Source organism: Polypterus senegalus, chromosome 1 (genome assembly GCF_016835505.1).
Source record: "Polypterus senegalus isolate Bchr_013 chromosome 1, ASM1683550v1, whole genome shotgun sequence".
NCBI classification, from domain to species: Eukaryota; Metazoa; Chordata; class Cladistia; order Polypteriformes; family Polypteridae; genus Polypterus; species Polypterus senegalus.
In genome coordinates, this window is record NC_053154.1 from 73,977,922 (window position 1) to 74,005,676 (window position 27,755).

Sequence of the window (27,755 nt, forward strand, 5' to 3'; positions counted from 1 at the left end):
CCATTATTTAAAAAAATAAATAAATAAATGAACAGAATGTGGGAAAGACATTGTGGTTAACCCACGAAAGAAAATAGTGTAATGACTGGCATGGATCACTTCGTGTTACCCAAAATGACTGCTTACTGCAGTTCTGAGATTAAGATATGACCTAATCCTTTATATAATGAAAAACAGTCAAGCTAACAGCCATTATCCGCAAACTGTACAGGTCTACATTTTAATGCAGTGGGACAAAAAAAAAAAGAAACCCCCACGGCAATTATGCCGGGATATAATTCAGGGCACTGAGCCCTAGAGATGCATGCGTTGACAGTAAAATGGATACATGTAATCAAGCAATGGAAGAAATGTGTTCATAGTAATACTAATAAACAGAAATATAACTGGTCTGTGAATAAGACCAAGGTGTCTTCTCACTGTACCAAGGAAGTAAATGACCCTACACACTCGCACGCACTTAAGTTTGTTTTTTTTTTTTTTTTTAAAGTATTCTAGCACACCTGAACCTTAACAGTCCAGGTCAAAGAAAAAGTTAACTTTTAGGCCCCATATGACTTTTCATTCTTCTGTGCCTTTGTGAAGCAAGACCAGGTATACAAGGTGAGAAAGGTAGCATAATGGATTTGTATCATGGAAAGGGAGAAAATAGAGGACAGGAGGTTTGTGCTTTTGCTAGCCAGCAAGTTTGCTGGTAACCAGCGATGATTTTCTCTGTGGGAGGTCTTGCGGCGTTGGAATATGATCGCCCGTCACCAAGTTCTTGTCTGGCCCGGCAGTGGGAAGCTGCTTATTCTTCATTTTTGCTTTGGCCATATTATAGTCTCCTGAGTCAAAGTATTTTTGCTGTGAAGAAAAAAAAAAAACACAATTAGCAATTTGCTTGTGCTAGTATCTTAACATTAACTGAAATTGGCTGCCACCAAAGTAAAGGTAAGGGAAACCTCAGTGTATTAAATTTCAAATACTAAGGTTAAAATCATTAAAATTTTCAAAAAAGACAGATCTGATTACTAAGCTAGTTTGAACCTTTCATACGAATGTGCAGTATTCTAAAGTATTTCTCTAGTTGCTACTGAAAAGTAGAGTGTGGTCATCTTCAGACTGCATTACATAAGCCAGTTAATAAGAACTAGGGATGTGAATAAAAACATTTGAATGTTTAGCCAATTTGAAGATAAAAACAATTTAGAAAATTACAAAATCGTTAGTACCTAAGCCTCAACCCATACCCCTCCAATCGCAATGCACTGTATAGAGAAGACAAGATTTCAAAATACCTCTCTTGTTAAACTGCATATTAATGCCATAAATTAAAACTGCACAAATGAATCAAGTATTTTAAGTAGCAAAGGTACCCGACATGCCCCAGGTAAAATGGGTTGTGGAACTCTTTCTCCTCATTTTGCCCACTCTAATGACAATGCACAATGAGAATTTATAAATAACACAGGCATGGAAGCAATGTTAAGGATATACCCAGACAATGAGCAAACAAAGCAGAGAGCAATCCTGTGACTGAGGAACTGGAGCAATTAGTATGGGCACACAAAAGAAAAAAATAAAGATTCAGAACTTTCTTAGATTAAGTACACAATAATGGGAAGACAATAAGCATTGTTTATCATAATATACAACAGCTGTCAGTGATCTCTTCCTACTTTAACATTTACAAGCATCGATGGCTTGGTTTGTAGCTTGGCTGCTTTTTCTGCTTACAAGCAGGTGGGTGCACTGACCAGTAGGTTGATCTCCCTTTTATGCCTTTTAAAATGAAATTATGCAAGTTTTTAAAACGTTGCCTCAAAAACTAAAGAATTGTTCTTTTATAGTTTTCTCTCGCTTTCTTTGTTCATAGGAAAATTGTGACTGGGCTGCACTTCTTGGACTATAATCATCCAGGAAGCAGTGAGTGCTTTTATTCAATGTCTGAAATGTTACCATTAACTGACTTCGATAGGTAATGTGTTCAGGGCCATCTGCAGTTTTAACCAAGTCTAATGTGCCCATCTCTTCTTTTTCCACATGAAATTAAATTACACAAATATCAAGAGCAGATATTTAACTACCTTGCTTACACTGCCCACCACTCCAATAATAAAAGTCATTCTGCACATTCACTTGAGAGTCGAACAAATCAAGAAGTAGAAAAGACCCACCAAGTGAGGAGAAAAGAAGCTGTCTAGCTTGTGGGTTGTGGTGCCTAACAACACTGCTGACAAAAATGTAATAAAATGCATTGCAGTGGTCATTTCAACAGACAGTGCATCACAACTATTAAGCTAGCTTTTACAAATCATGTAACAAAATGCATATAACAGAGACATATACAAGGCATGGTGCACTATAAAGATTAACATGGTGGTCTACGTTGATTACTTAGATTTCAAGCCATCTTAGATGGATAGCACAGCCAGTTTGCAATAAAAGAACACACATGAACCCATAAAGTTAAGGAACAAAAGGTAATGAAGAAACAGAATCTCCAAATTAGTGGAAAGGTGAGCACAAGGCACACGGGACAAAAGGTGATCAAAAGTGTAAAAAAAAGTGTAAGTAAAGTCAAGGCCTGTTTATGCACAACCACTTCTTTAGCACTGACTTACTTTTTTGCTGCTGTATTTAATGACTGCAAAAACAGAAAATTTCCCTCTCATCCTTTGTCAGCATTTCACAGTGCACTAATTAAATGACCGAAAACAAACTGCCAATACACCTAAGGTATTTATTGCAGGAAAAACTGTGAAGTCTTGAACATTCCAAGTCAGACACTTTGATTTAAATCCCCTGAAGCAAACATTTCACTTGCTGAAAAGAAGTCAGAAATCAAACACTAAGCAAACAGCATTTGAAAATTGCTGAATGAAACACTTGGCAAAAACATCTTGGAAGAAATAAAAATGAAGTAAGAGTTTGGTGACATTATCAAACTACAGACTTGATATAGTTGTTTAATGCAAAGAAATTTCAATCAAATCTTAACTTTCTTTAATTCTAACCCATACTAAAATGGAGAGGAGGAGGCTGAAACAAAAATTATTATTTGTCTAATAACAAAACCTACACTTTCATTCATTCCATCTCTATTAAGCCTCTTTTGTAAAAAGATGCTATTAAAAAACAAGTTATCAGCAAGTTTTGTCAGGCTGCTATGAGATTTACGTTTCCATTTGTGTTGTGAGCAGTACATGGAAGAGGTACTAGCTGGCTAATAAGTTCTGAAGAGTAATATTTAATGGAGAATTCAAAGTTCAAAATTCTCTTAACTATTCATGCTTTAATTTTCCAGATTTCTCTCTCACATTTTACAGTAGATTTGTCCCAACTTTAATATTACCATTGTGAAATCAATCCTGCCAATTAAAAAAAATTTATATTTAAGAAATATCATATATAATGTTGTGATAGTGCAACTCCACTTAACACCACCTTCGTGCCCTAGTTGTTGTCAGGCGACATCTTGAATAATCCATACACCGCTAGACTGGACATATTAATTGGGAATGTAGGATCATTGAAAATTTGGTGGAGCTTTTCAAGAACCAGGACTTCATATACTGTAGTTTTTCGTTACACCCCAATAACCCTACTCTCTGCCTTTAAAAGGCTCTGGGGTTTGACTTCACCTTGGGCACATGTTATCAAAGATGTTTGCAAATTAAACCAAAAAAAAAGAACACTTTACAACAGACAAGTAATACATACAGAACACTAAAGTTGTTCAATTTATGGAAAAAAATTCTTTTGATTAATTTTTTAGCTGTACCCAAAGTGCTTTCATTAAATCTTCATCGGGTTATCAATCTTCACCCCTAAATATCTGTAGGATGTGACTCATTCTATTAGTTTGCCATTATTTTCTACATGTGGGATCTTTGCATTTATTTTCCTAATATTAATTACCATCTCTTTAGTTACTTACATTACATGGAAATTTTTACAGAACAGTGTAGTTAAGTCTTTTACATTTCTGTCTAAATGCTGACTGGACAGAGTATCAGCATTTAAGACCAGTGCCGTGTTGCCTGCATATTTTTAGAAGGTGTAGGTTGGTAACTAAGCCAGGCACTAGTTTGCTCTAAAAGTGTACAGTACAGGACATAACACGCAGCCTCAGGGCATTTCGGTATTAACCATTGGTGGGGTGGAGACAATGTTGTTAAACTAACTTGCTGGGTGCAATTTATAAGAAAATTGAAAGGCTAGATAAGAAGTGTTACGTTTGTCCACAGTGCCAACAATTTGTTTACTAACAGATGCAGCTGGACAGCATTACGTGCACTGCTAAAATCTATAAACACAATCTTAGCAAAGCCTTTCCTATATTCCAGATGTCAAGGATATTATTTAGCAAACCAAAAGTGCATCTTCCACCTGACTTCCTGCATGAAAGGCAAACTGGATGAGGGTTAAACTCTGGAATTAGGTGCTTTAAAACCTTGAAATATGCTTCTAATCTGTTTTTGTATGTACCCTTTGTAACAATTTCCTTTCCTCTCTATTGACTCCAGATTGAAACAGGTGTTTTTTTCTGGTTAAGAAGGTTTTTCAGCTGCAAAGTGACCCAAGGTTTATTATTGGGATATATTTTAATACTTTTTTTGGAGAGAATTGTGACTGTTGCTTCATCACTGACATTGGCTCCAACCATCAGAATGTCCCAAATAATGCATTCAAAACACCCGTGAAGTGCTTTTATGGATTCAACTGTCTGCCATTTAATTTCTGATTTCTTTGCTCAGATCTGTTGCAGCCTTGACTGTTAAATTGAAGTGAATTGTAATATTATTTAGATCAGAGCCTCCACCCAAACCATGACCAGGTAATCCCTTTGCCCAATACACTTTGTTTATGTTGCCGTAGCAACAATCAAGGCAGGCACTGTTCTATATAGGACACAGAACATATTGATGATACTCTGGAAAATATTCCTCTATCTTGCAAAAATTATAAAGTTTCTGGTAATCAAATTGGCCACATCTGGCAACTGCTCCTCAACTAAATAAACAAGATTCTGAATGGTGCTGTCAAATGGTTGTGTGTCCGCAGACAAGGGAATGCAAACAGTAAAGGGTCTGACCTGAAAGATTTCTCTGGGCAAAAAATATGGTCTAAGATTAATTCCTCATATTTCAATGTCATTTGTATATCCCTGGTGTTTTGTTGCGATGTCTAATGGGTTGTAGTATTTCTTGTTAACATAAATGAACACTTCATCACTTTTTTACGCTTACTGAGTTAAGATCCTGATCCATTCTAACTAGAGTGACTCCTACTAGGTCAACAGCAGAGTTGGGGTCAGTTTCTGTTACAAACAGGCATGAACTTAATCTGATTTATTTTGAATACTTTGTATGTTTCCTATACAATTGTTGGAAGTGGTTAATCGAAAGGTTTCTTCTTCATCTGACACTGTAACTGTCCTTTTTCGCTATGTTTGCTTGCTCTGAGGATTTGTACCAGTTTAAAGGATGTACTGAGAAGTTCCCTGTGACCGAAACATGAGGCTACAGACTTTAGATTCAGCAGTATGTCTATCTTGTTTGTTATCAGGTTGGCTGCTTCGCTGCTCTCCAGCAGGCCATTTGTGAACTTGGTGCAGGTAGTCACAAAGTTTGTATTTGGAAAAACTGTAGCAATCTGCACCTTTGTTTATAAGTTATGATTTATAAATCTAGTTCAATTAACAATAAAGCATTCACAAGTATTATTAAAGATAAATAAGACAAAACACACAAGAGACACACAAACTGTGTCGCCACTAAGGCAGTACATCCAGTAAAAATGTACATATTTAAAATTAAACCTACAACAGAATGAAGTGTGCTGTAAATAAACGGTCTGAATACTTTGTAAATCCACTGTACATAGTGTGGCTTCCCTACAACACTGAAATTGACTAAGCTTAAGATAAGAACGTACTCTACATGAGGAAATCTTTAAATATTACTAATACAACATAATGGTGTTTTTTTCTGCAGAAGATAAATCAGAATTACACCTTACCCCTTTTTGTAATCTCTTCATGAGGAAATCTGAACCACCAGGTTTCTGTCCAAGATTGGGGTATTTGGCTTTCAATTTTGCTTCTTCAGCTTTGACAGGATTGGATTCTTTTTCCTGAGTGTCCTGCGTGAAGAAAGGAAAAAGGTAGTTACCATTAATAAATACTGCTGACTTTAAAACAAGCACTTTCCCATAAGGATTTCATTTTTAAATGTCATATTTGTAACATTATTATTGCATTATGATGTATTGTACTCATAAAGTAAAAATTAAATAGGTATTAATACAAAATAAAATCTCAAAAAAATATATACCTCTATACTTTTCTTTGTATAGATTCAAACTGTTTTAAATGGTTGGGAAACAAATCTATAAATAAATACATTCTGCATATATCCTCACTTCAAATTCAAGCAGCTTTCAAATGTAAACGAATCAGAACATAAATAAAACCAACATATTCACTCAATTGTAGTCAGCTCGTGGGTCCCAATGCAATTGCTTGCGATGGGTAACTGATCTTCAGAATTATGGGCAGGAGTGGGAAGTCAACACCCATGTGTGGGGGAGATGGTTGGAGCCAGAGTCTGGGAAAATTAAAATTGAATTTAAAATAGAACATATACTTATTCTATATATCATTTCATACAAGTCATTTACCTAAGCAGTTAGGATGCACGCATATACTGTCTTGCCTTCTCAAGGTTGTAGAGCCCAGAGACAGTGTTAAATCCACAGTGGTGGAAAAAGCATTAAAAAAAGGAGAGTACAAGACTGCAAAACTCAGTGAAGGGAGGTTTGACATTTGGTAGTCATTTTCAATTGTTATTGATAGTGATGGCAACCAAGTGATATTTGCTTGCTGTGATAAATGTGCTAACATACACTGGACACAAGTCAGGCATCTCAGGTTTAAAGTGCCATGCATGTCAGTAGCAAAGCGTCAGACTATACTGACATTCTTGCCAAATCTGTCAAAAGTAACAACTAACACTAAAAGAAGAAAGATCCGGAAGATCTGTATTAAATACTGATGAAGCAGAATGGTTGTAAAAAAAGTGAAAAGGATAACTGGGCCAAAGAGGGGAACCTTCAGCCGCCTCCTTGTATAAGATCATGTTAAAAAGGCTTATCAACTATACATGAATTTTTGCCCTTAATGGAAGCAATGTGTTTCCGTGGGCAGGAGGAGGACAAAACTGTTAGGGTGTGGGAGGGAGCAGGACAAATTAGGCCAAGTATGTGCAAGAGCTGGTGGGTGCGTGATGGAGAAAAAAAGGTCCCACACACACATCTACTCCAAGGCAAAAAAAGAAAGGCATAAGAAATCCCCATTAGTGCAGCACTTACTTGGGTCTGAGACTACAAAGTCTTGCATTGTGTGGGCTCTAAAGGCTGGTACTGCTTCAGATGGTACAAAAGATTAGCGATATTCCCATCTTTGTGGGAACATGATTTCAACACAATTTGCAGGGCATGCTACTCTGTTTCTTGTCGGACTAAAAAAAAAAATCTCCACACTACCAAACTCCCCTGACCCTTCTTTTCAACAGTGTCCTCATCTTTTGAGCTGTGTCCACAGGGGTGTCTTCTTCAGGAATGCTGATTTTTTTCCCCCTCCCAAGTTTTCATTAACATTTTCTGTTGTCATTTTCTCTTTTATGTCACACCCACTCCTGACATACTGGAATGCATGGCTGCTGAAGCATTTGTGCTGCTGTCAGCTGCCAATCCTACGTTCAGTACTACGTGCGTCAACGTAACTGGACATGGCTGTAACTCTATTCTAGCCGCATGATTGGTTTAGCTTTTAATGTTATCTGACAAAACATTGATGGAATGAGTTCTATCAACGTTGTACCGACCATGTCTTATATTTCTATTAAGCAAAAGTTATTTCACGATAATTATCTTTATCGTTTTATCACCCAGACCTAATTGAAAAGCTTCAAAAATACATTTCGCTCAAACTTTGGCATTTTATAAAATAAAAAAGCAAATAATTCTTACGCTATATGTTACTTTATATCCCCAAAAAACAACCTTAATTTTTTGATGGTACAGTAAACTATCGGAGGTGAGCCACTTTCTTACTTTGCCTTAAGTTAATTTAGGGCAGCCAGCAAGCTTAATCAGCACTGCTTACATTAGCAGGTCATGTAATACTTTAATACTGCTATTACAGTGTGAGGGTTTAGGAGTGTGGTTTGGGAACAAACTATTATTAGAGACAAACCAGAATTTTAACAATGTGATGAATAAGGAGAAATGATCTGTAGTAGCTTGCACAAAATAGTACTCAATAATTCCCTTACAAATCACTGTGATTATATGGAAGGGGAAAAACTGGCCTGACAAACTGTGAATTCTACCTTCTGAACGGAGCTGCCTGTGTTCTTCATCTCAGTTATTTATTTCTTGTTTCACTACAGCCTACACTTCTTCCAGGATTTTTTTCAGCAATCATGAGGATGGCACTGTTTAAAAAGCAACACTACAAGTCCCAGTGTTGATTGGGCCCAAGCAGAAAAAAAAGAGACCTGGTGGGGAAGGTCAACTCAAATAGTGAAAATGTTATAAGGCCACTCCAATCTTCATAATCTAAACAAACAGATAATCTGGGGAGAATATGGAATCACTTCTTGCCTGTAGGATCTCATTCAAGGACTGACATCATGTTTTAGCAAATATTTTCCAAGACTATACTTTCATACATGGTTTGACCTTTGCCACGTGTGTTATAAATACAGTGCACTATACTTCAAAATGTTAATGCAGGGTCTTGTATACCCTGTAATGTCTAATTGTCCCACATGCTGTCCAGACTGACTATGTCTGTAAAGTTAATCCTCTTTTTTTTGCACGTGTGATATTTTGTATTCAGCAATCCTGAAATGTGCCAAAACAAACTCTTGTACCTGACACAAACCGGGGACTCCGATTCTGAACACCTGAAACCCTGGACAGCTGCTGTGCTTGTTCAGAAGGCAGTTACAGGTAAGTGTGTAGGAGCAGTCTGCCTTGTGACATACTGTATTTCACTTTGGACTTTCCAAGTATACTGAAATTTTTATTTGTGTTTAGTTCTTAAAGTACCACATAAAAAAAGAAATCAGGAAATCATACAATATACTGGAAATCTGAACACATCACTGCAATTTACACAATTCTGCAGTTTAAATAAACTAGTAAAACTGGCCTGTCAATCTGGTGTCACATGAAATACAAAATATATACTCTTTCTTGAAACGTGGTCCGGATTTTGATGTTATAGTACTGTTAGCTAGACAAAAAAAAAAGTGAGGGCAGTTTGGTCCTGCAGTGGATGTAACTTTATATAATGGCAGCAGCTTTATTTCTCCAGCATTTAAAAAAACAAAAAAGATAAGTTCAAATGATTTTAAATCAGGTTTTGTTATTTTCTGTAAAGACCTCACAACATTCTGAATGACATGTTTGGATTACCATACTACGCATTGCTGCTTCCAGTCAAGATATTGTCTATATGACAATAAAAAGTTTCAAATTACTTTTTGTTCATAAATCCCTTTCCTACAGGGATCTTTAAAAGTGCAGCCACTGCCACTGTCCACCCCTTTTCAAGGTGATCTGACCTCACAATTCTAGGTCCAGTACAGCTCAGTCATTTATAACTCAACCACTATGAAGGATCAGACAACTTCTTCTATAGCTGCAGACATAAAGAGTGAGCCTTGTTTCAGTCTGTACCTTCAAGCATCCACAATGAATTAGTTCATCTGTATTGGAAATATTGAGGACTAGGATGCTGTTGCTTTGAATTTAATCAAAAACCTCTGTAAAACTGGAATAATGCAGTCAATACAGGTCAGGTTGGGGAGCACGCACTGGTACAGCGCGTTACTGTAACCACAACACGATGAAACAGCTCGGGATCCTGGCTGACAACCCCCCAGGCAGACACGCGGTGCAGTCCCACCATCTGGAAATGACCATCTATCTGCCACAGCCAGGTGTTACGTGGGAGTCCCCTTGGCCTGGTCAATACAGCATATCAAAATATACAGGATGGAATGGTGCTGTTGTTAGTGTTGTAGTGTCGCATATCCAGAGCACTGGGTTTGAACTCTAGCCCAGATAGTTTGTATTTAATACATCTGCACATTCCTATTATATCTGTGCAAGTTACTCTATAAGCACTACTGTTTCCCTCCAGTGTCCCAAAGACGTCTGTATCAGCTGACTGGCAACTTTAAACTGGCCCAATTCAAGTATGAGCCTCTTTCTACGGTTAGTTCCTGCTTTGAATGCAGTTCTCCCCAACCCTAAATTATATTAAATAAGTTTAGGATATGTAATGATATGAACAAAATATAGAGCAAAACACCAAAACAGACATTCAAGATTTTACTGCTTGGTTCACTAAAAATTACTTATTTTTTTATACAACTTTTTGACAGTCATCAACTGATGAGAGGATATCCATGCTCCTTCAAATTTCTGGATGTATAAAGTGCACTTCTAGCATGGCTTTGTCCTGTGTGTGTATTTTTGAGATGATCTGGAGGGCTTGTGTATTCAAGTAAGCCTATGTTGTTTAGGGCAATTGCCCCGTTAGGCTCACCCATGGCAAATTGGTCCTAGGTCAGGCAGCAGAGTAAGTGCAGTACAATTACTCATGAAAAGTCAAATCAAGGATCCAGTAACCTCTTCTGCAAAAGGAACAGCAGAGCACTGGCCTGTAGCCAGGTATGGTTGGACTTGTCGGTGAGTGCCTGGTAGTCAGGCCTTTCCCCATGGTCTCCAGCTCAACACAACTCAAAGGACCAACATGTGTCCACCCTCCAGTGTGTCAATTACAAGCGAAAGGGCCTCATTTTGGATGTCAGCAATGTCCTGTGAATACAGTCACAAGCTAATTTCAGCTAGTCAACAAGTTGCTAATATAGCAGGCTATGCTCACTATACCGTGGTGTATTTACTTTTTCCCTGTATTTAATGTTTCCAAGGTCTTACAAAATTATTAATCATCATCTGCAGTTCAAACAAGAAAACATAGAATATGCTAATGATACAACTAATAATAGATGGCAATTTAAAAAAACTGTCTAATACTGGTTTTAAAACTCTTACAGTTCCAATGACTTGTGTATATAGGTGAAGAAGATCGTTCCCTTGTGCCTGCTTCTTGGAATTAGAACATTGTTAATACTAGGGCAGAACATACAGCACCCTCCCACCCCGAACCCCCATCTTAGAGGCAGAAACCATCAAATATCAATAGTAGCCAATAGTATAATGGAGCACAGTAGCAGGAACTGTCAGTGACTGTCAGATGCCACAGCCAAATCTATTACAATGCATAGACTTTATCCTTTCAAATTTGAGAAGCACATTTTTATAACCATACACTAAAAGCCTTGAGCATGAATTAAAAAGCTGTACATATACAAAATAATACTGTAAAAATTATTCATTTATAAGCAACAGTTTTACAGCAAGTATTTACACTAAAAGACTGAAGAAATTATTATTGAAGGAAGATGTCAATATCACTCTTGCTTATACATTTTTACTTTAATGTACATGAACTGACAGAGTACTAAACTGTAATCACATAAGCGCCTTGCTTTAAATTCAATATTTTAAAAGTTTTATTGTTCAATGTGCCACCAATGAAAACTATACAAGAAGATGGTATTTTTTAATCCACCTATGCCCAAGATATTATTAGAGCATTAAAATTTAGAAGGAGTACAATAAAACTAGTGCAGTTTCTTACTTATTTAAGATCAAATTTTTAACTGAGTTGTCATACTTAATTCAGAAATGCATGGCTATTTTTATTTCTAAGCAGTCATTATCATCAAAATAATAGCAAGTCTATACTCGACTAAATAAATTGTGATTAAACAAATGTTTATAAACACTACATTCAACAATGAACTGTGAGGTTCTAAAACAAAATTACAATTTCATAAGTCAAAAAGTTTTCAGTGCAAGACTACATTTATTCACTCAATGAAAAAATAATCGGTACAATTCAAAATTGGATTCTCATAAAAGAAGATATTGCTTTTATCTTCTTAAGTTTCCATTACATGCTGCACCACTCAGTCCCAGACTGTATTTTTAGGAACAATTCTAGCTTTTCACAATAGAGTGATAAATGTGTTGCAAAGGGGTTTATTGTATTTCATGTCATCATCTGAAACTGCTTCTCCTGGTGAAGGCCATTGCAGCAGCAGGCAAAGCAGGTTAAGCAGGTTAGTCCAGACTTCCCTGTCTCCAGCTACAGGTTCCAGGTTTTCCTGGAGAATTCTCAGGTGTTCCAAGCCAGTTGGGATGTTTTACTCACCCACTTATTTCCATATACTGCTTTATCCAATACAAAACTAAAATAATGTTTGTGCTAAAAGTTTGTACTGGGAGAAAAGAAAAAAAAAAAACTTATCCCTAAAAGAGTTAATAAGGTGACAAATAATATTGAAAGCTAAGAGGGAGAGCATGTCTGACTCAGGCGCCGATGTGAGTGGCAGCCTTTCCAGCAGCTCTGTGTATGACTTTATCTTTCTATCCTTTTCTCTATTTTTCTTTATTTCACTGTTAACTCCTACCACTTTCTTTTATGTGGACTCGTTCCCTGGACACTTTTTACTATTTGGAGATGGATTTTTACACACCGAGACTCATCTATTCAAGTAGTCAACTTCAAGCGCCGAGAACAAATGTGCACGCTGATGTGGTTCCCTATTTACCTGACGAGGTAAGAAGGCAGTATCGGGGCAGCAGAACCAGTGCTAAGATAAAAGCCAAGCGTCTAGCAAGAAAGTGGTGCTACAAACCTTCGGTGTCTTCTGTGATCCTGGGAAATGTGAACTCGCTACCAAATAAGATCGACGAACTGGCTGCACTGGTGAAAAATGTCAGGAACTACAGAGAATGCAGTTTGCTGTGTTTTAGTAAAATGTGGCTAACAACTAACATCCCAGATGCTAACGTGGAGCTACCCGGGTTTAGCACAGTTAGAACGGACAGAGACACAAGTATCTGCCGGAAGCAGAAAGGAGGGGGTGTCACTGTCTATGTCAATACAAGATGGTGCAACTCTGGACATGTAAACGTTAAAATTTCCACTTGCTGCAGGGACATCAAACTGTTGGCCCTAAGTTTGCGTCCCTATTACTTGCCCAGAGAGTTTGGACACGTGATTGTTATTGTTATTTACTTCCTCCCTCGAGCGAACGTGGAGATAGCGAGTGACGTCATCCATTCCGCGGTTGCTAAATTACAAACACAGCACACCGAGGCGCTTGTGGTAATCGCTGGAGATTTTAACCATGTGACGCTGGACAAAACATTACCTGCCTTCTCCCAGTATGTGGATTGTAACACCCGGGGAAACAGGACTATTGACCTACTGTATGCAAACGTTAAAGACGCATACAGCGCCACCTTGCTGCCTGCGCTTGGGAAAGCAGATCATAACCTGGTTCTGCTTCAGCCTCACTACAAACCAAGAGTGAGGGAGCTACCTACAACCACACACTCATTCAGGAAGTGGTCCCCTGAGGCAGAGCAGGCTCTGAGAGACTGCTTTGGAACTACCGACTGGGATATCCTGCAGGGGTCACATAGTGAAAACATTGAAGAGGCTGTTGACTGCACAACTGATTACATCAACTTCTGTATGGACATTGTAGTTCCAGTAAGAACAGTACGCTGCTATGCGAACAACAAACCATGGATTACAAGTGACATCAAGGGCCTTTTGAACCAGAAGAAAAGGGCTTTTAAAGGCGGTGATCAGCATGAGCTCAAGCGCGTGCAGAAGGAACTCTGAGTCCAGTTCAGGGCGACGAAGAAGCAGTACAGGAGAAAGCTGGAGCAGATGTTGCAGAATAACAGCATGAAGGAAGTGTGGGATGGGATGAAGATCATCACTGGCTGCAGCTCGAAGCGGGGTGCCACCATCGAAAGTGGAGAGAGCAAACCAAATGAACAACTTCTTTAACAGGTTTGACCACCCTAACCCAATCTCACCTCAGAGTACTGCATCCTCCAACCATCCTTCTGCTGATACCAGCACAGGAGAGACATCCCCACCCACAACTACAGTAGCGCAGGTGAGCAGAGAGCTGAGGAGACTTTGTGCCAGCAAAGCAGTGCATCTAGATGGGAGTATTGGCACAACTACTGAAGGTCTGTGCGCTGGAACTGGGGAGTCCTCTACAGCGCATCTTCAACCTGAGCCTGGAACAAAGGAGATTCCCGAGGCTTTGGAAAACATATTGTATCACCCCAGTCCCAAAAGTATCACGTCCTAGTGAGCTGAATGACTTCCGGCCTGTCGCTCTGATGTCACATGTGATGAAGACCAAGGACTGGCTGCTGCTTCACCACCTGAGGCCACAGGTCTGCTGCGCCTTCGACCCTCTGCAGTTCGCATACCAGGAGAAGGTGGGAGAGGAGGATGCCATCATCTATATGCTACACCGATCCCTCTCCCACTTGGACAGAGGCAGTGGTGCTGTAAGAATTATGTTTTTGGACTTCTCTAGCGCCTTCAACACCATCCAACCTCTGCTCCTTAGGGACAAGGTGACAGAGATGGGAGTAGACTCACACCTGGTGGCATGGATCGTGGACTATCTTACAGATAGACTTCAGTATGTGCGTCTCTGACATTGTGGTCAGCAACACAGGAGCACCGCAGGGGACTGTACTTTCTCTGGTCCTCTTCAGCCTATATACATCAGACTTCCAATACAACTTGGAGTCCTGCCATGAGCAAAAGTCCGCTGACGACACTGCTATTGTGGGCTGCATCAAGAGTGGGCAGAAGGAGGAGTATAGGAAGCTAATCAAGGACTTTGTTAAATGGTGTGACTCAAACCACCTACACCTGAACACCAGCAAGACCAAGGAACTGGTGGTGGATTTTAGGAGGCCCAGGGCCCTCATGGACCCCATGATCATCAGAGGAGACTGTGTGCAGAGGGTACAGACCTATAAATACCTAGGAGTGCAGCTGGATGATAAATTGGACTGGACTGCCAATACTAATGCTCTGTGCAAGAAAGGACAGAGCCGACTATACTTCCCTAGAAGGTTGGCGTCCTTCAACATCTGCAATAAGATGCTGCAGATGTTCTACCAGACGCTTGTGGGGAGTGCCCTCTTCTACGCGGTAGTGTGCTGGGGAGGCAGCATAAAGAAGAAGGACGCCTCACGCCTGGACAAACTGGTGAGGAAGGCAGGCTCTATTGTAGGCACGGAGCTGGACAGGGTGACATCCATGGCAGACCGATGGGCACTGAGCAGGCTTCTGTCAATCTTGGAGAATCCACTGCATCCACTGAACAGTGTCATCTCCAGGCAGAAGAGCAGCTTCAGCAACAGACTGCTGTCACTGTCCTGCTCCACAGACAGACTGAGGAGATAGTTTACGCCCCTGTTTTTATCAGTATGCTACTGCTGGATTATGTAAATTTCTCCTTGGGATTAATAAAGTATCTATCTATGTTATAGAAAACAAGGAGACCAGCAACTGGAATGATCCGAGTCCCTCTTTGTCAAAAAAACCTATCATCAATTGTGACAATAACACAACGTTCCTAGACCAGGAAACAAAATGAATTGTCTGCATATAGCCCCACCCCCAACATTATCAAGAAAGACTGAACCGCGGAAGAAGGGTGCATTGGGGTGAAACTCTGGACATAGTTCTACAGCACATTTGTCTCCACGTTCCACCACATAGCATGTAGAAGACCACTGAATCCAGCTGAGTGAGTGCAGTTTCAGAGGGGTAAAATATGCGAGAGAAAGAGATAGATCTAGGAGAAACAAGGTTAGCTTCAGTCAGGAGCCAATACTTAGGGCTATCAGAGAATTCCAACATGTGCCCAATACATCTAAGCATTTGGAGCATAAGAAAGGTACTATATAAGTAAAAACTGTTATGTTCATCTGCAATTTTTCACTTTTTCAAAAGCAACCTATTTGATGTCTTAATCAGTAATTACCATTCAAGTAAGTGCATATTAATAATCCATCACAAATCCTGTGCAACACACAACCGAATTCTCTCAGAACATCTCCTACTTAAAAGTACTTGGTTTCAGACATTAAAAGGCAAACAGAAGAAACAGGAAAAAACCTTTACAAAGCCCCACACTTCATAAGCAGAATTCAGGATAACTTGCACATGGTGATCCTTCCCTGTGACGTGAGGGCAGTTGGATGTTCATTGGCCTGTCCAGTCTGACTTCAGAATGTGGAAAGAGCCCAGAACCATTTTAATTAAGATGTACTTATATTTATACCGTCATAAGGTTAAAACTAGGATTTTGCTGAGCTGTATAGTCAGCACATTTGCAATCTAAACTGCAGTAGAAATTGTGCTTATTTATTAAAAAAGCCAATTTACCAGCAGCAACACCCATGTGCTGTTTGCTGTGCCACAAAATCTTTTTAACTTTGGATCAACTGTTTCAAATGTGATGCATTTAAAAAACAAAACAAAAAAAAACATCTTTACAAATTCAGGTAATAAGGTTACCCTAGATTAATCATTAAGCAAAATAATCATGTGCTTTGGGAACCAATTTTTTACAATAGTAAGAGTATAAAGTTATAAGTAAGCAACAATAAGCATTATTATTATTATTTTTTTTACATATTTTGATCTATGTATGTTGAAATGCTACATATCTTCAAGATTAGATTTCTGTAAAAAGAAAATTTAGAAAAAGTATGCTCTTGAGATCACTTAATTTCAGTAATTGAGATTAGGCAGTACTCCGTCAATGTAGATATATACTTTATAAAAACAAACAAAAGAAAATGTATAATTTTTCTTCATGCTCATAAAATTTTTTAGAAATGCAATATTAAGGTCTAGTTAGGCTCGCTTGTTTATGTTCAATGAATGGGAAAACAAAGGAATTGGGAAGAATAGCTATTTTAATACTTATTTTTATTATCAATCTTGTTTCTTTTTTTACTGTACAGTCTACACAGTACATACACATTTTCCAAGAGTCACAGTCTTAAGAACCATATGCATTATATGTTAATGTATTTTTTGTTCAGTTCTTCTCATTTTATTATTTTGCACAATACACATATTTTGGAATTCATTAATTTCCTTATGAAAAGAAATGTCAGTAGAACTACCCACTGTTAACCAATGAAAATGGGCAAACAGAAGCACCTAAACTGGTTACAATCTGAAAAGTAGATGCACACACACATTTATAGTTATACTTTATAAAATATTATAATCGTGATCCTTTTTAATCTTTGGCCATACAGCCCACTCCTTGTGTGGAATTTGCATTTTCTTCTCATGTCATCCTTAAAATGGGTGTATTTTGCCAACTGTTAATTTCAAACTGGTCTGGTATTGGAATTATAAGAAATAATCCATACTAAGCAGAAACAGAAAAAAGTGTATTATACTACAATGTCAAGTGAATCTCTCTATATCATAAAAGATTAACATACACTGTATATAAAAAAGCAGAATAAGATGTACAAATCAGTTTGTTGACGCATTTTCATGGTTTGTTGCTGATGTTTTAAAATAATGAATATTAAAAGCTTCACACACAAACATCAATATAGCTACAGAAAATGTATATTACCTGTCAAGCCATTTTTTAACATGTTCATTACTGGCCTAAATGCAGGAACTGTAGCAGTACAGTAAAATAATTATTATTATTACGGCAGCATAAAGCAAGCTACAAAACAATTCTGCAGGCATTGCTCCACTCCAGGGCACACTCACATACAAATTAACATGGAGGCAATTAACATAACATGCACATACATCTTTGTGATGTGGGAGGAAAGTCACACAGAAACAGCGAGGAGGTGTAAAGTGCAGGTGGATCAAACCTTGGCAGGTAGGAAGGTAGGTTGGCTAATCAAGACTTATTGTTCTACAGGGGAATCTGCTTGCTGCAAGAACATACAAATTTAAGACATCGTTACACAAGAAACAAAAAAGTAAGCCATGAGACAAAATGACAACCTTGTTATAATCAGCAGATACCCCTGCAGGATTTTTACAAGTAAGAACAGAATACAATATATTTCAGAATTCGGTACAATCCTTAAAAGGTATGCAAAATGTTCTGGGAATGAAAAAATATGTTGTCCTTGTAAACCTAGTTCTGCACAGCTAATCAAACTTAGCCTTAAGAAGAATCTAGTTTACTACTATTTCTGTCAGTGTTACGACCGTGTTTGTTCTTAGTTCATATAAAAGCAAATGTGAAAACGGACTCAATAAAAAATACGTGTCATTAGTGTTGGGCACTTTGAAACTACGGAGTCCCTTAGACAGAAAAGAAAGGTTTGTTCTATATTAAGATTAAGGGTCAGCCTGCTATCCAAGATTGTTCTAGAAATTTGTATTGCGTTACAGTGTCCACTGCTGAGATAGTAGGAGGAGGGGAACATGTACAATCTACAGCTATATCCTTGGTTTTAGAGATGTTTAAGAGTACAGCAATCCCTCACTATATCGCGCTTCGACTTTCGCGGCTTCACTCTATCTCGGATTTTATATGTAAGCATATGCAAATATATAACACAGATGCTTCGCGGGTTCTGCAGACAATGGGTCTTTTTACTTCCGGTACATGCTTCCTTAGTTGGTTTGCCCAGTTGATTTCATACAAGGGACGCTATTGGTGGATGGCTGAGAAGCTAACCAATCAGAGCATGCAGTTAAGTTCCTGTGTGCTGACTGGCTCAGCGGAGCGCCGAATTCGATTCTGCGGCGTTAACCAGGAAGTCTCGTTTCGCTCATTCATCATCAATGTGTTTCGCTGTGTAAAGAGTTAACTTTTGTGCTCTTTTGTGTTTATCTTTGTGTGTAGTCAAGCCCTTCGTTATGGCTCCAAAATGATCTGCTCCTGCCACTGCTTCAGGGGCCGTGCCCAAGCGCCAACGGAAGATGCTAACGATTGCCTAAAAGGTAAAAGTTTTGGATATGTTGAAGGAAGGGAAAAGCTGCACCGCTTTAGGACGCCATTAAGGCATCAATGAGTCCACGATTCTTTTTATTTAAAAAGGAGGAAAAGAATAAAAGATCTACGGCCTCAGTGTCCTTTTAACCAGGGCGCAAAACGAGTTGTAAGTGGACGTAATAAGGCAGTAGTCCGGATAGAATCTGCTTTAGGGATTTGGATTGAAGACTGCCAGAAGAAGAACAACGGCGGTGCTACACAATCGCCTGAAGTGGCTCCTTAAGAAGAGCTGTAACGCTCTCCTTTGTTATGCAGTAAAATTAAACTCCTCGTTATCGGACAAGTCATCGTGTCATTGTTGGTTAGTAATCATAATTAATTTTCTACTTACAGTACATAGTACATGTACATACGTTTAGTGTCACTGTACACACATTTACTGTATACAATTTTTCTTGCATTGTACATATTTATTGCTGGTGGCCTGTCTATCGTAATAGCTGCAACATATGTGATATTGGAGGCGCTCGATATCTTTAAAATAATATTTAGGTTTTACCGTATATAAACAGTGTGTTTACATACATAATTTCAATTAATCTTACCTAATATCTTTAAGAGAATACAAAGGGTTTATGCTGTATAACTGTGTGGGGAATATTTATAAACAGTGTGGGAAAGTTTATAAGGGCTTAAAATATATAAAAATAACCATACAAACATATGATTTCTACTTTGCGGATTTTCACCTATCGCGGGGGGTTCTGGAACGCAACCCCCCCGATCAATGATATTAGTGGTTCATTATGTGGGGTTTGTAAACTGTAGTCTACATGATGACAGACACTGCATCAGAGCAAAGTGACTTTTTAAGTTGCTCAGACTGCTGCATTGGTATTTATGTATGATAGTGATGCCATTGCCCCATATCCAAACTATTAAATTCCAGAATGGGTCTAAAACAACCTCCATGGGATAGTCCCTCTGACTTGCTGAGGGATGGCAACTATTCATTTCTCAAATTTATGTTTTTATCCTGAGGTTCATTAACAATCCTGTGCGAGAACAAGATTCTCAGTGTTTCAAGACAATTAATTAAAAAGAACCAGCGAGAACTTTATATAAACAAAAGGAAAACACCCCCCTGCACTCACTCCCAACTATATTTCACTTTACTGTAATTCTTTTATTAAGCAATATACTGCTATGTTACTGGTAGTGCATGTGCATACTGTACGTGCCTTATACTACAGCAGAAATTCTCAGTTTTACTGCACTTCCTATTACGAAGCAGCACATGTCTGTATTACTTAAAGTATATGCACGTGCTGTAACATATACTGCATCATGGGTCCTCATGGTCACTTCCTGGAGGGCTGCATGGCTGTAGATTTCTGTTTCAATTGACATTCTTAATTCAAAGCCAATTACTGCTGCTGAAGCAAATATTTCTCATGCAACATTTTTGTACTTCATTTTAATTAACTTGTTTGTTAAATTTCCCAATCCTTAATTGCTTCTCTTAGTCACAAACCGATGCATTCTGTTTTTTTTAGCACTTCTTGCTTTCTTAACCAGCTGTCTATTAACAATGAGATACAAATGACAAATGAACAAGCAGTTCACCACCTAACTCAGTAGTTCTCAAGTTCAGTCTTTAGGGCCTTCTGTTGCTGCAGGTATTCATTGCAAATAACTTCTACTTTCAATAGGAGTCCTATCTTAATTAAATAAGCTGTCATTTCCCAGCTTCTAGGTTATAGTGTCAATTAACAAATTACACATTATGTTGCGTGGATTTATGTATATTGCTTGTGTATTTTTACCCTTGTTTTATGATACTATCATAATGATTTTCAATCTGGTTCTACTGAAGTTCTAGAGATTTAGGCAATATTTACGTTCAAATGAATTTGAGCTTTGGACTTGAAGACAGGGCTTTTGACCAATGAATGAGGGAGTATGGCAAGTCTTCAATTCAAAACTTAAAATTTACTTGACTGTGTGTCACTTTCCTGCAAAACTCTCAATTTCCAAAAGTGTAATGGCGATATTTTAGCAAAAGAATACTTGCAATTTGGACATTGTGAACATACAATTGGATAGCTGATATATGGACATAATTATTTAGCATTTACCCTTGTTGGTTCCTGCTAAAAGTCAATTATATCAGAAACTTTGCTATCTTCTTTCTTCATGAAAGGGAATATTTTTCTCGGCCATCGTTAAGGGTAAGCAACTCATAAAAAATGTATAATTTCTATGTGGAGTCTTCCTTTAAACTAACAGTCTATTTACAACTATGTCTTTTCCTTTCCCTGTGGTAGTTCTAGTTTTTTTTTCTCTAGCTCATCCAGGCCACAAAAACACAACATATTACTAGAGTTTATAATGATTTAAAGTTAGCTTTGGGTAGAATGGGGGATGTAGTAGATAACAATGCTGCCTAATAGATCTGGCATCCCTAGTTCCAGTTCCACACTCTGCCATGTCCATGTGGGAGTTCTCGTTCAAGTATTCCACTTTTCTATACAACACTAACAAGTCTATGGGGATAACTGTCAATAGTAGTGATACTATTTGCTGGTATTCATATTTTTCTGATTTTGCCCACTAGGTACTCATAATCAATATTAGTTCCATAGTATGGCTTTTTACAAGTACTTCAAACAAGTACTGGACTTGAAGGTTAGGCAGGAGAAAATGTAATAAGGGACCCAACATAAAATACAAAATGTTGTACAACTGTAATGTGGCTGTAAGTAAAAAAGAAAGAAAGAAAGAATTTTATTCTCGTACAAATGGGAAGTGCAGTGTATGCAGCTGTGGAAAAACACACAATTGTTTTTTTGTTGTAGAAAAAGGACACCAGCTGTACAAAATAATCCTTGTTAAACACACAGCACTTGCATATAAGTTAGATTTCCTAAAGTGTTTAATCTTTGTTTTATGCAGAGATGCCATTAATGACAATACAACCACTATGTTAGCATATGTGTATATGTTAACACTAACAATATGTTTATTTGTACTTTTGAATGGTTAGCTTATTTCGCAATGCAACTTCCAGCGTACGTAAAATGCTTCAATTATAAAAATCTGGTGTCTTGTTTTACATAAATAAGCCTATTGTCAATGTTTGTACATGTCCAGCACTACTAGTGCACATATAACTGATGTCACTTTATGTCAGAGTAAAATTAACAGTTTAGGATGAGCCAGTAAAGGAGGATAAAATGTCAAAACACTTTCTCTTCGGCTAATTTACTTTGTGCTTGCAGAGATTCACACTTTTCTGAAAGGATGTGTTTTCAAGTGTGACCTTTGTTAAAGCTGCAGTTTCTAAATTTCAGTCAGGTTTTAGAACAAATCACAACACAGAAACTGCACTCGTTAAAGTAGTAAATGACTTGCGGGTAAATGCAGAAAGTGGCCATTTATCTGTTCTCATCCTCCTCGATCTGAGTGCTGCATTTGACACTATTGATCACAATATTCTTAGAAATCACCTTAGTCAATGGGTGGGCCTCTCTGGCAGTGTCTTAAATTGGTTTAAATCCTACCTGGCAGGCAGAAAATTATTTGTTAGTTGTGGTAATCACAACTCAAAAACACACAGTATCCTATATGGTGTTCCACAAGGCTCTATCCTGGGTCTGCTGCTCTTCTCAATCTACATGCTTCCATTAGGTCAGATTATCTCAGGTTACAACGTGAGTTACCACAGCTATACTGATGACACACAGCTGTACTTATCAATAGCACCTGATGACACCGACTCTCTCGATTCACTAACACAATGTCTTACTGGTATCTCAGAATGGATGAATAGTAATTTTCTTAAGCTAAATAAAGAGAAAACTGAAATTTTAGTGATTGTCAATAATGGATTCAATGAGGTTATCAGAAATAAACTTGATGCATTAGGATTAAAAGTTAACACGGAAGTAAAAACCAGTTGACTGTAACCTGAATTTTAAATCGCATATTCATCAGACCACTAGGACAGCATTTTTTCACTTAAGAAACATAAGTAAAGTTAGACCTCTTATATCACTGAAAGATGCTGAGAAATTAATTCACGCTTTTGTTTTCAGTCGACTAGATTACTGTAACGCACTCCTCTCAGGACTACCCAAAAAAGACATAAATCATTTGCAACGAGTGCAGAATGCAGCTGCTAGAATCCTAACTAGGAAAAGAAAATCCGAACACATTTCTCCAGTTTTGATGTCACTACACTGGTTACCTGTGTCTTTCAGAATTGACTTTAAAATTCTGCTTATGGTTTATAAAGCCTTAAATAATCTTGCTCCATATCGGAAATATCTGACACCCTATATTCCAAATCGTAACCCTTAGATCCTCAAATGAGTGTCTCCTTACAATTTTAAAAGCTAAACTTAAAAGAAGTGATGAGGCAGCCTTCTGCTGTTATGCACCTAAAATCTTGAATAGCCTGCCAATAGGAATTCGCCAGGCTAATACAGTAGAGCACTTTAAAAAACTGCTGAAAACACATTACTTTAACATGGCCGTCTCATAACTTCACTTTAACTTAATCCTAATACTCTATGTTCAATTCATCATAATAACTATTCATGGTGGCTCTAAAATCTGTACTGACCCCTGCTCTCTCTCTTGTTTCTTTTTCCGTTTTTTTTTGTGGTGGCAGCCTGCGCCACCTCCACCTACTGAAAGCATCATGATGCTCCAACATTGATGGACTAAAAGCTAGAATTCTACGTGACCATCATCATCAGGTCCTTCCATGAGAACTCTAAATACAAAGAGGACTGTTTCATTTATGTTAGGTAGACTTCCCAGAGGGGACTGGGCAGTCTCATGGTCTGGAATCCCTACAGATTTTATTTTTTTTCTCTAGCCGTCTGGAGTTTTTTTTGTTTTTTCTGTCCACCCTGGCCATCGGACCTTACTTATTCTATGTTAATTAATGCGGACTTATTTTATTTTCCGTGTCTTTTATTCTTCTATTCTTCATTATGTAAAGCACTTTGAGCTTCATTTTTTTGTATGAAAATGTGCTATATAAATAAATGTTGTTGTTCTATGTGTGTTTTTAAGCAACAGTGCATGGGTCATAAGCATACCTTGATTTAGTAATGATTTCGTTCATAAGAGAAGAAACATGATGATTTGTAGTAGAGCTAAAAGAGATTTCTTACAAAGAATCTGCCTCTAACATTTGAAAGCTTAGGTAAGTTAAAATTTATCTCTGTATTTAAGAATAGCAATAAGGCCACCTTTAAAAAAATTAAAACTGTAATTTGAGTTTGCATCTGTTGCTTGCTAAATAAGAAAAATTTACTACAATTAGTCTATACTTTAATAAATATAAAAAATGTATTTTTATATAAATTTTTGTTGAAAATGTAGTACTGTATTGTTATTTTCTTTTTAATAACACTACTTGTTCAAGTCCTTGGTATTGGTGCATCCCTATTGCAGTTGAGAAAAACTTTGTCTGGGTACATTTCCTGTCTTGTGCCTAACTGCTACCAGGAACAGCTTTCGTTTTTTAGAATGTTATTTTGCTTTTAACAAATGGCATAATTCTCAGATTTCAATGGACAAGACATTTTAGTAAATTTATCCACTTCAGTGAAAGACATCGTGTACATTAAAATAAAAAACTGTGAAACGTAGTTAAAATCAATTTAAAATATGTCAGCTGCTCAGACACAAATCATCATCTTTTTGAAATCCCTCAGCGTTATTCCTCTCCAAGAATACCATGAAAGTATATCCACTTACTTAAGAATTGTCAATTACTTGATTTTCCCCAGCAGTTAATTTTGCAGTCCTATTGTCATCTATTTAGCTTTGATGTGGCAAGTGGTATCTTTATGGGAATATACAATTAAGGGCCTATCCATCCAACTCTGTCTCTCTCTTTGCCCAGTCTGCAGCATGTAACTTTTAGCATAGGCCAAAATGTTCTGCTGCAGTGTCACAGAGAAACGAGAAGCACAATAATGATGAATTACAAAAAAGAACAGCACTTGTCTTTTTAATGAATAGCTGCTTTTTCAGCCATAACTTAAATGGTACCAATGTTTGAAGGTCCGTTTGTTCTCAAAAGGTCCTTTTACTTGTGATATAAAATAAATTATACTTGTGTGACAATATAAACAATTACTTTAAGCCCAGTGGCATATCCATATATTATGTGTATTGTTTTGCCATATGCTTCACTGTATTATAGATAGAATACACAATTCTCTGTGCAACAATCTGGTGAAGGTTCTGCATTAAATGTGTGCAGGAAAGAAATCCAAGCCTTTAAGAATAATTAAATCGAATTATATTTGTGTGTAATTTTGAAGATAGCATCTGGACCACAACACTTAAAAATATATACCTGTGTAGTTGTAACAGTGCTACAGTAGCAGCAGAGTTAAAGCTCATTTAAAGAAAATAGCCTTACTAGTCCAGTCTGAAATTAAAACAAAGCTTAACTTAAAAATAAGACATCACTGGGACAAACTGCTTGTTCATCAAGTTATTTTTGAACTGAACATGAATTACTCGATTATCAGCATTTCCAAATCAACCCACACTAATTATTTTCAAAACGTATGTCCATTGGTTTATTAATTGGTAGTATAAGTATTAATTTCAGGAAAGAAATAAATCTGGGTACTGAAGTACACTAATTCGGTGTATTAAACAATTTGTGCTAAAAGATGGTTTGGAATAAAAAGAACCATACATTTAAGAGAACAACACAAAAGCAAAGAGGGTGTTTTGCCTCCACATCTTCTATACTAGATCCTGGCTTCAAATCCTGCACCTTTTCCCGAATTTGAATTTTTCTCCTCACTTATGTGTAGTGTTTCCTTCAGGTCCAGTACTTCCTTCCTAACCTGCATATACCTTTAAAAGAGATTCAAAAACGAGTGTGTGTGGGCCCTACTATGGGTTGACACCATCTATACAGCTATTTAATACCTTGCACACAGTACATCCAGGACAAACTGTGCCTGTCCACAAATCCTCAACTTCTTTATTAGAATTTGTGTTAAAGATTAACCAATTCTGAAACTGTTGTAATATTACTTAATGTAATACTCAACTTTCTAAAATCTACCTTTACTTCAGTGAAGTAAAATAAACCCAACTTGTGTTGCTTTTCACTCATTTTCTTCTTTTTATATTGTGCATCTATGCAAGTGATAAGGTTGTGAGCTGTTCACTTAATTTTTCATTGTTATCTCTTCTTCTCTCTGAACTAGGGATGCCTCATCTCCTGCTGCCGGGTATCCCAATAGAGGAGGCACCGTGCAAGTCATATCCACACTCACTGGCACTACACTTCAGGTCATCACTATGACACTGACTGTGGTTATATGCTGAGCAAAGGCAAAAATATTTTGAGTGTTCTTTAAAATAAATTTATTGTGCTCACTAAACAAAGTCTTGCACTTTCCCATTATTATAAAATGTACATTTACTTTTGGTACTTGAGTACTTTTGAAAGCAGACACTTTTTTTTTTTTTAACTGTAATATTTCTTACTTCTGTGAAAGTAAACATTTGACAAAGTGCTTCTTCTTTTACTCAAGTATCATTCTTGAGTACTTTTACAACTCTGTCCATAACTTGCTTAGTCCCATAGAGAGTTGCAGAGCTTTACGTTTATTAAACAACATCCAGCACAAGGTTGGAACACAACTGGAGTTTATAAATATAAATTATAAATACATGTATAAATAAATGTACGTACACAGACTGTATTGGGAAGTAATTAACTATACACTGCAAAAAAAATATTTAACAAAAAGTAATCTACACTGAAGAACACGTTAACAATACTCCAGCGCTACTCTTCACCGACACATTATTTTTACTTGCTCTTTTACATAATTCACATTGCTTAAGCGAATGGCCTCTAGGTCAAATGTCAATTTTAAGCGAATATCGCAACCCAGCGATTATTCTCTCGACGATTAGGCAAACTGCGATAAAAAGTCAAAAGAATTGATGATATCCGATTAACTGGACACTACGGTTCATACATCTGCTGCATAATAAAGTGCTGAATATGAGTAACGACTCTGCCTACTTTAATAACCTGTGGCGACTACTCCCCTACATTAAGTTTCCAAAACATTATTTAACTACTGTCACAGTCATATGCTCAAATGTAACAGTCAACCAATACACATACACAGGTTGTTATTCAATTTAACTTTTTAAGTTTCATTACATACTGATTAACCATTTAATATTTTCCCTATTTATGTTTCTCGCATCATTAGAACCGGAAAGGTTCTGGGCCTCACGAAGACGGATTCCCCGTAGCCAATCACAACGCGTTGGCTAGGTGACAGACAGGGTGCTAGCCAGTTACAACGGGGAAAGCCTTGAGAAGAGGGCGGGATTTCCGCGGAAACACTCTGTAAGATGTAACCAAATAAGACATTTCCAGAAATAAAAGTATAAAGCAACATACAAACCTGAAATTATATCATGCACATTGTTTGCTGTTGTATATATTTAGAAAGAAAAGTGAGCATCAACAGACCGAGAATAATAAAGGCAACTCCCGACGTGTTTGCATTTCATACCTGTTTTTCTTCCCCGGATTCCTGTTGTGTCTCCGTTTCTTGGTTTTCCGAGGACATCTTTTTTCTGTTTACAATACAACGCCAGACGGTTCTTATAAAAACCTCAACAAAGGGGCTTTACAAATTACCCCTCTGCTACACTATCACAAATCGCCTCGCCTCAGTTTCTTGACTGTCTAAAATGGCGAACTGC

The 27,755-nt window shown here is 37.6% G+C and overlaps 1 protein-coding gene across 1 annotated transcript; it reads right to left on the bottom strand.

Annotated features, from left to right (window-relative positions):
- Window positions 1–255: 255 nt before the first annotated feature.
- Window positions 256–27,755, bottom strand: ensab (endosulfine alpha b). The gene is made up of 3 exons (XM_039750761.1): window positions 27,563–27,755; window positions 6,007–6,129; window positions 256–846 (listed from the first exon to the last, which is right to left on the bottom strand). The coding sequence occupies exons 1-3, from the start codon at window positions 27,617–27,619 to the stop codon at window positions 676–678; spliced, it is 351 nt and encodes a 116-aa protein (XP_039606695.1). The 5' UTR covers window positions 27,620–27,755; the 3' UTR covers window positions 256–675.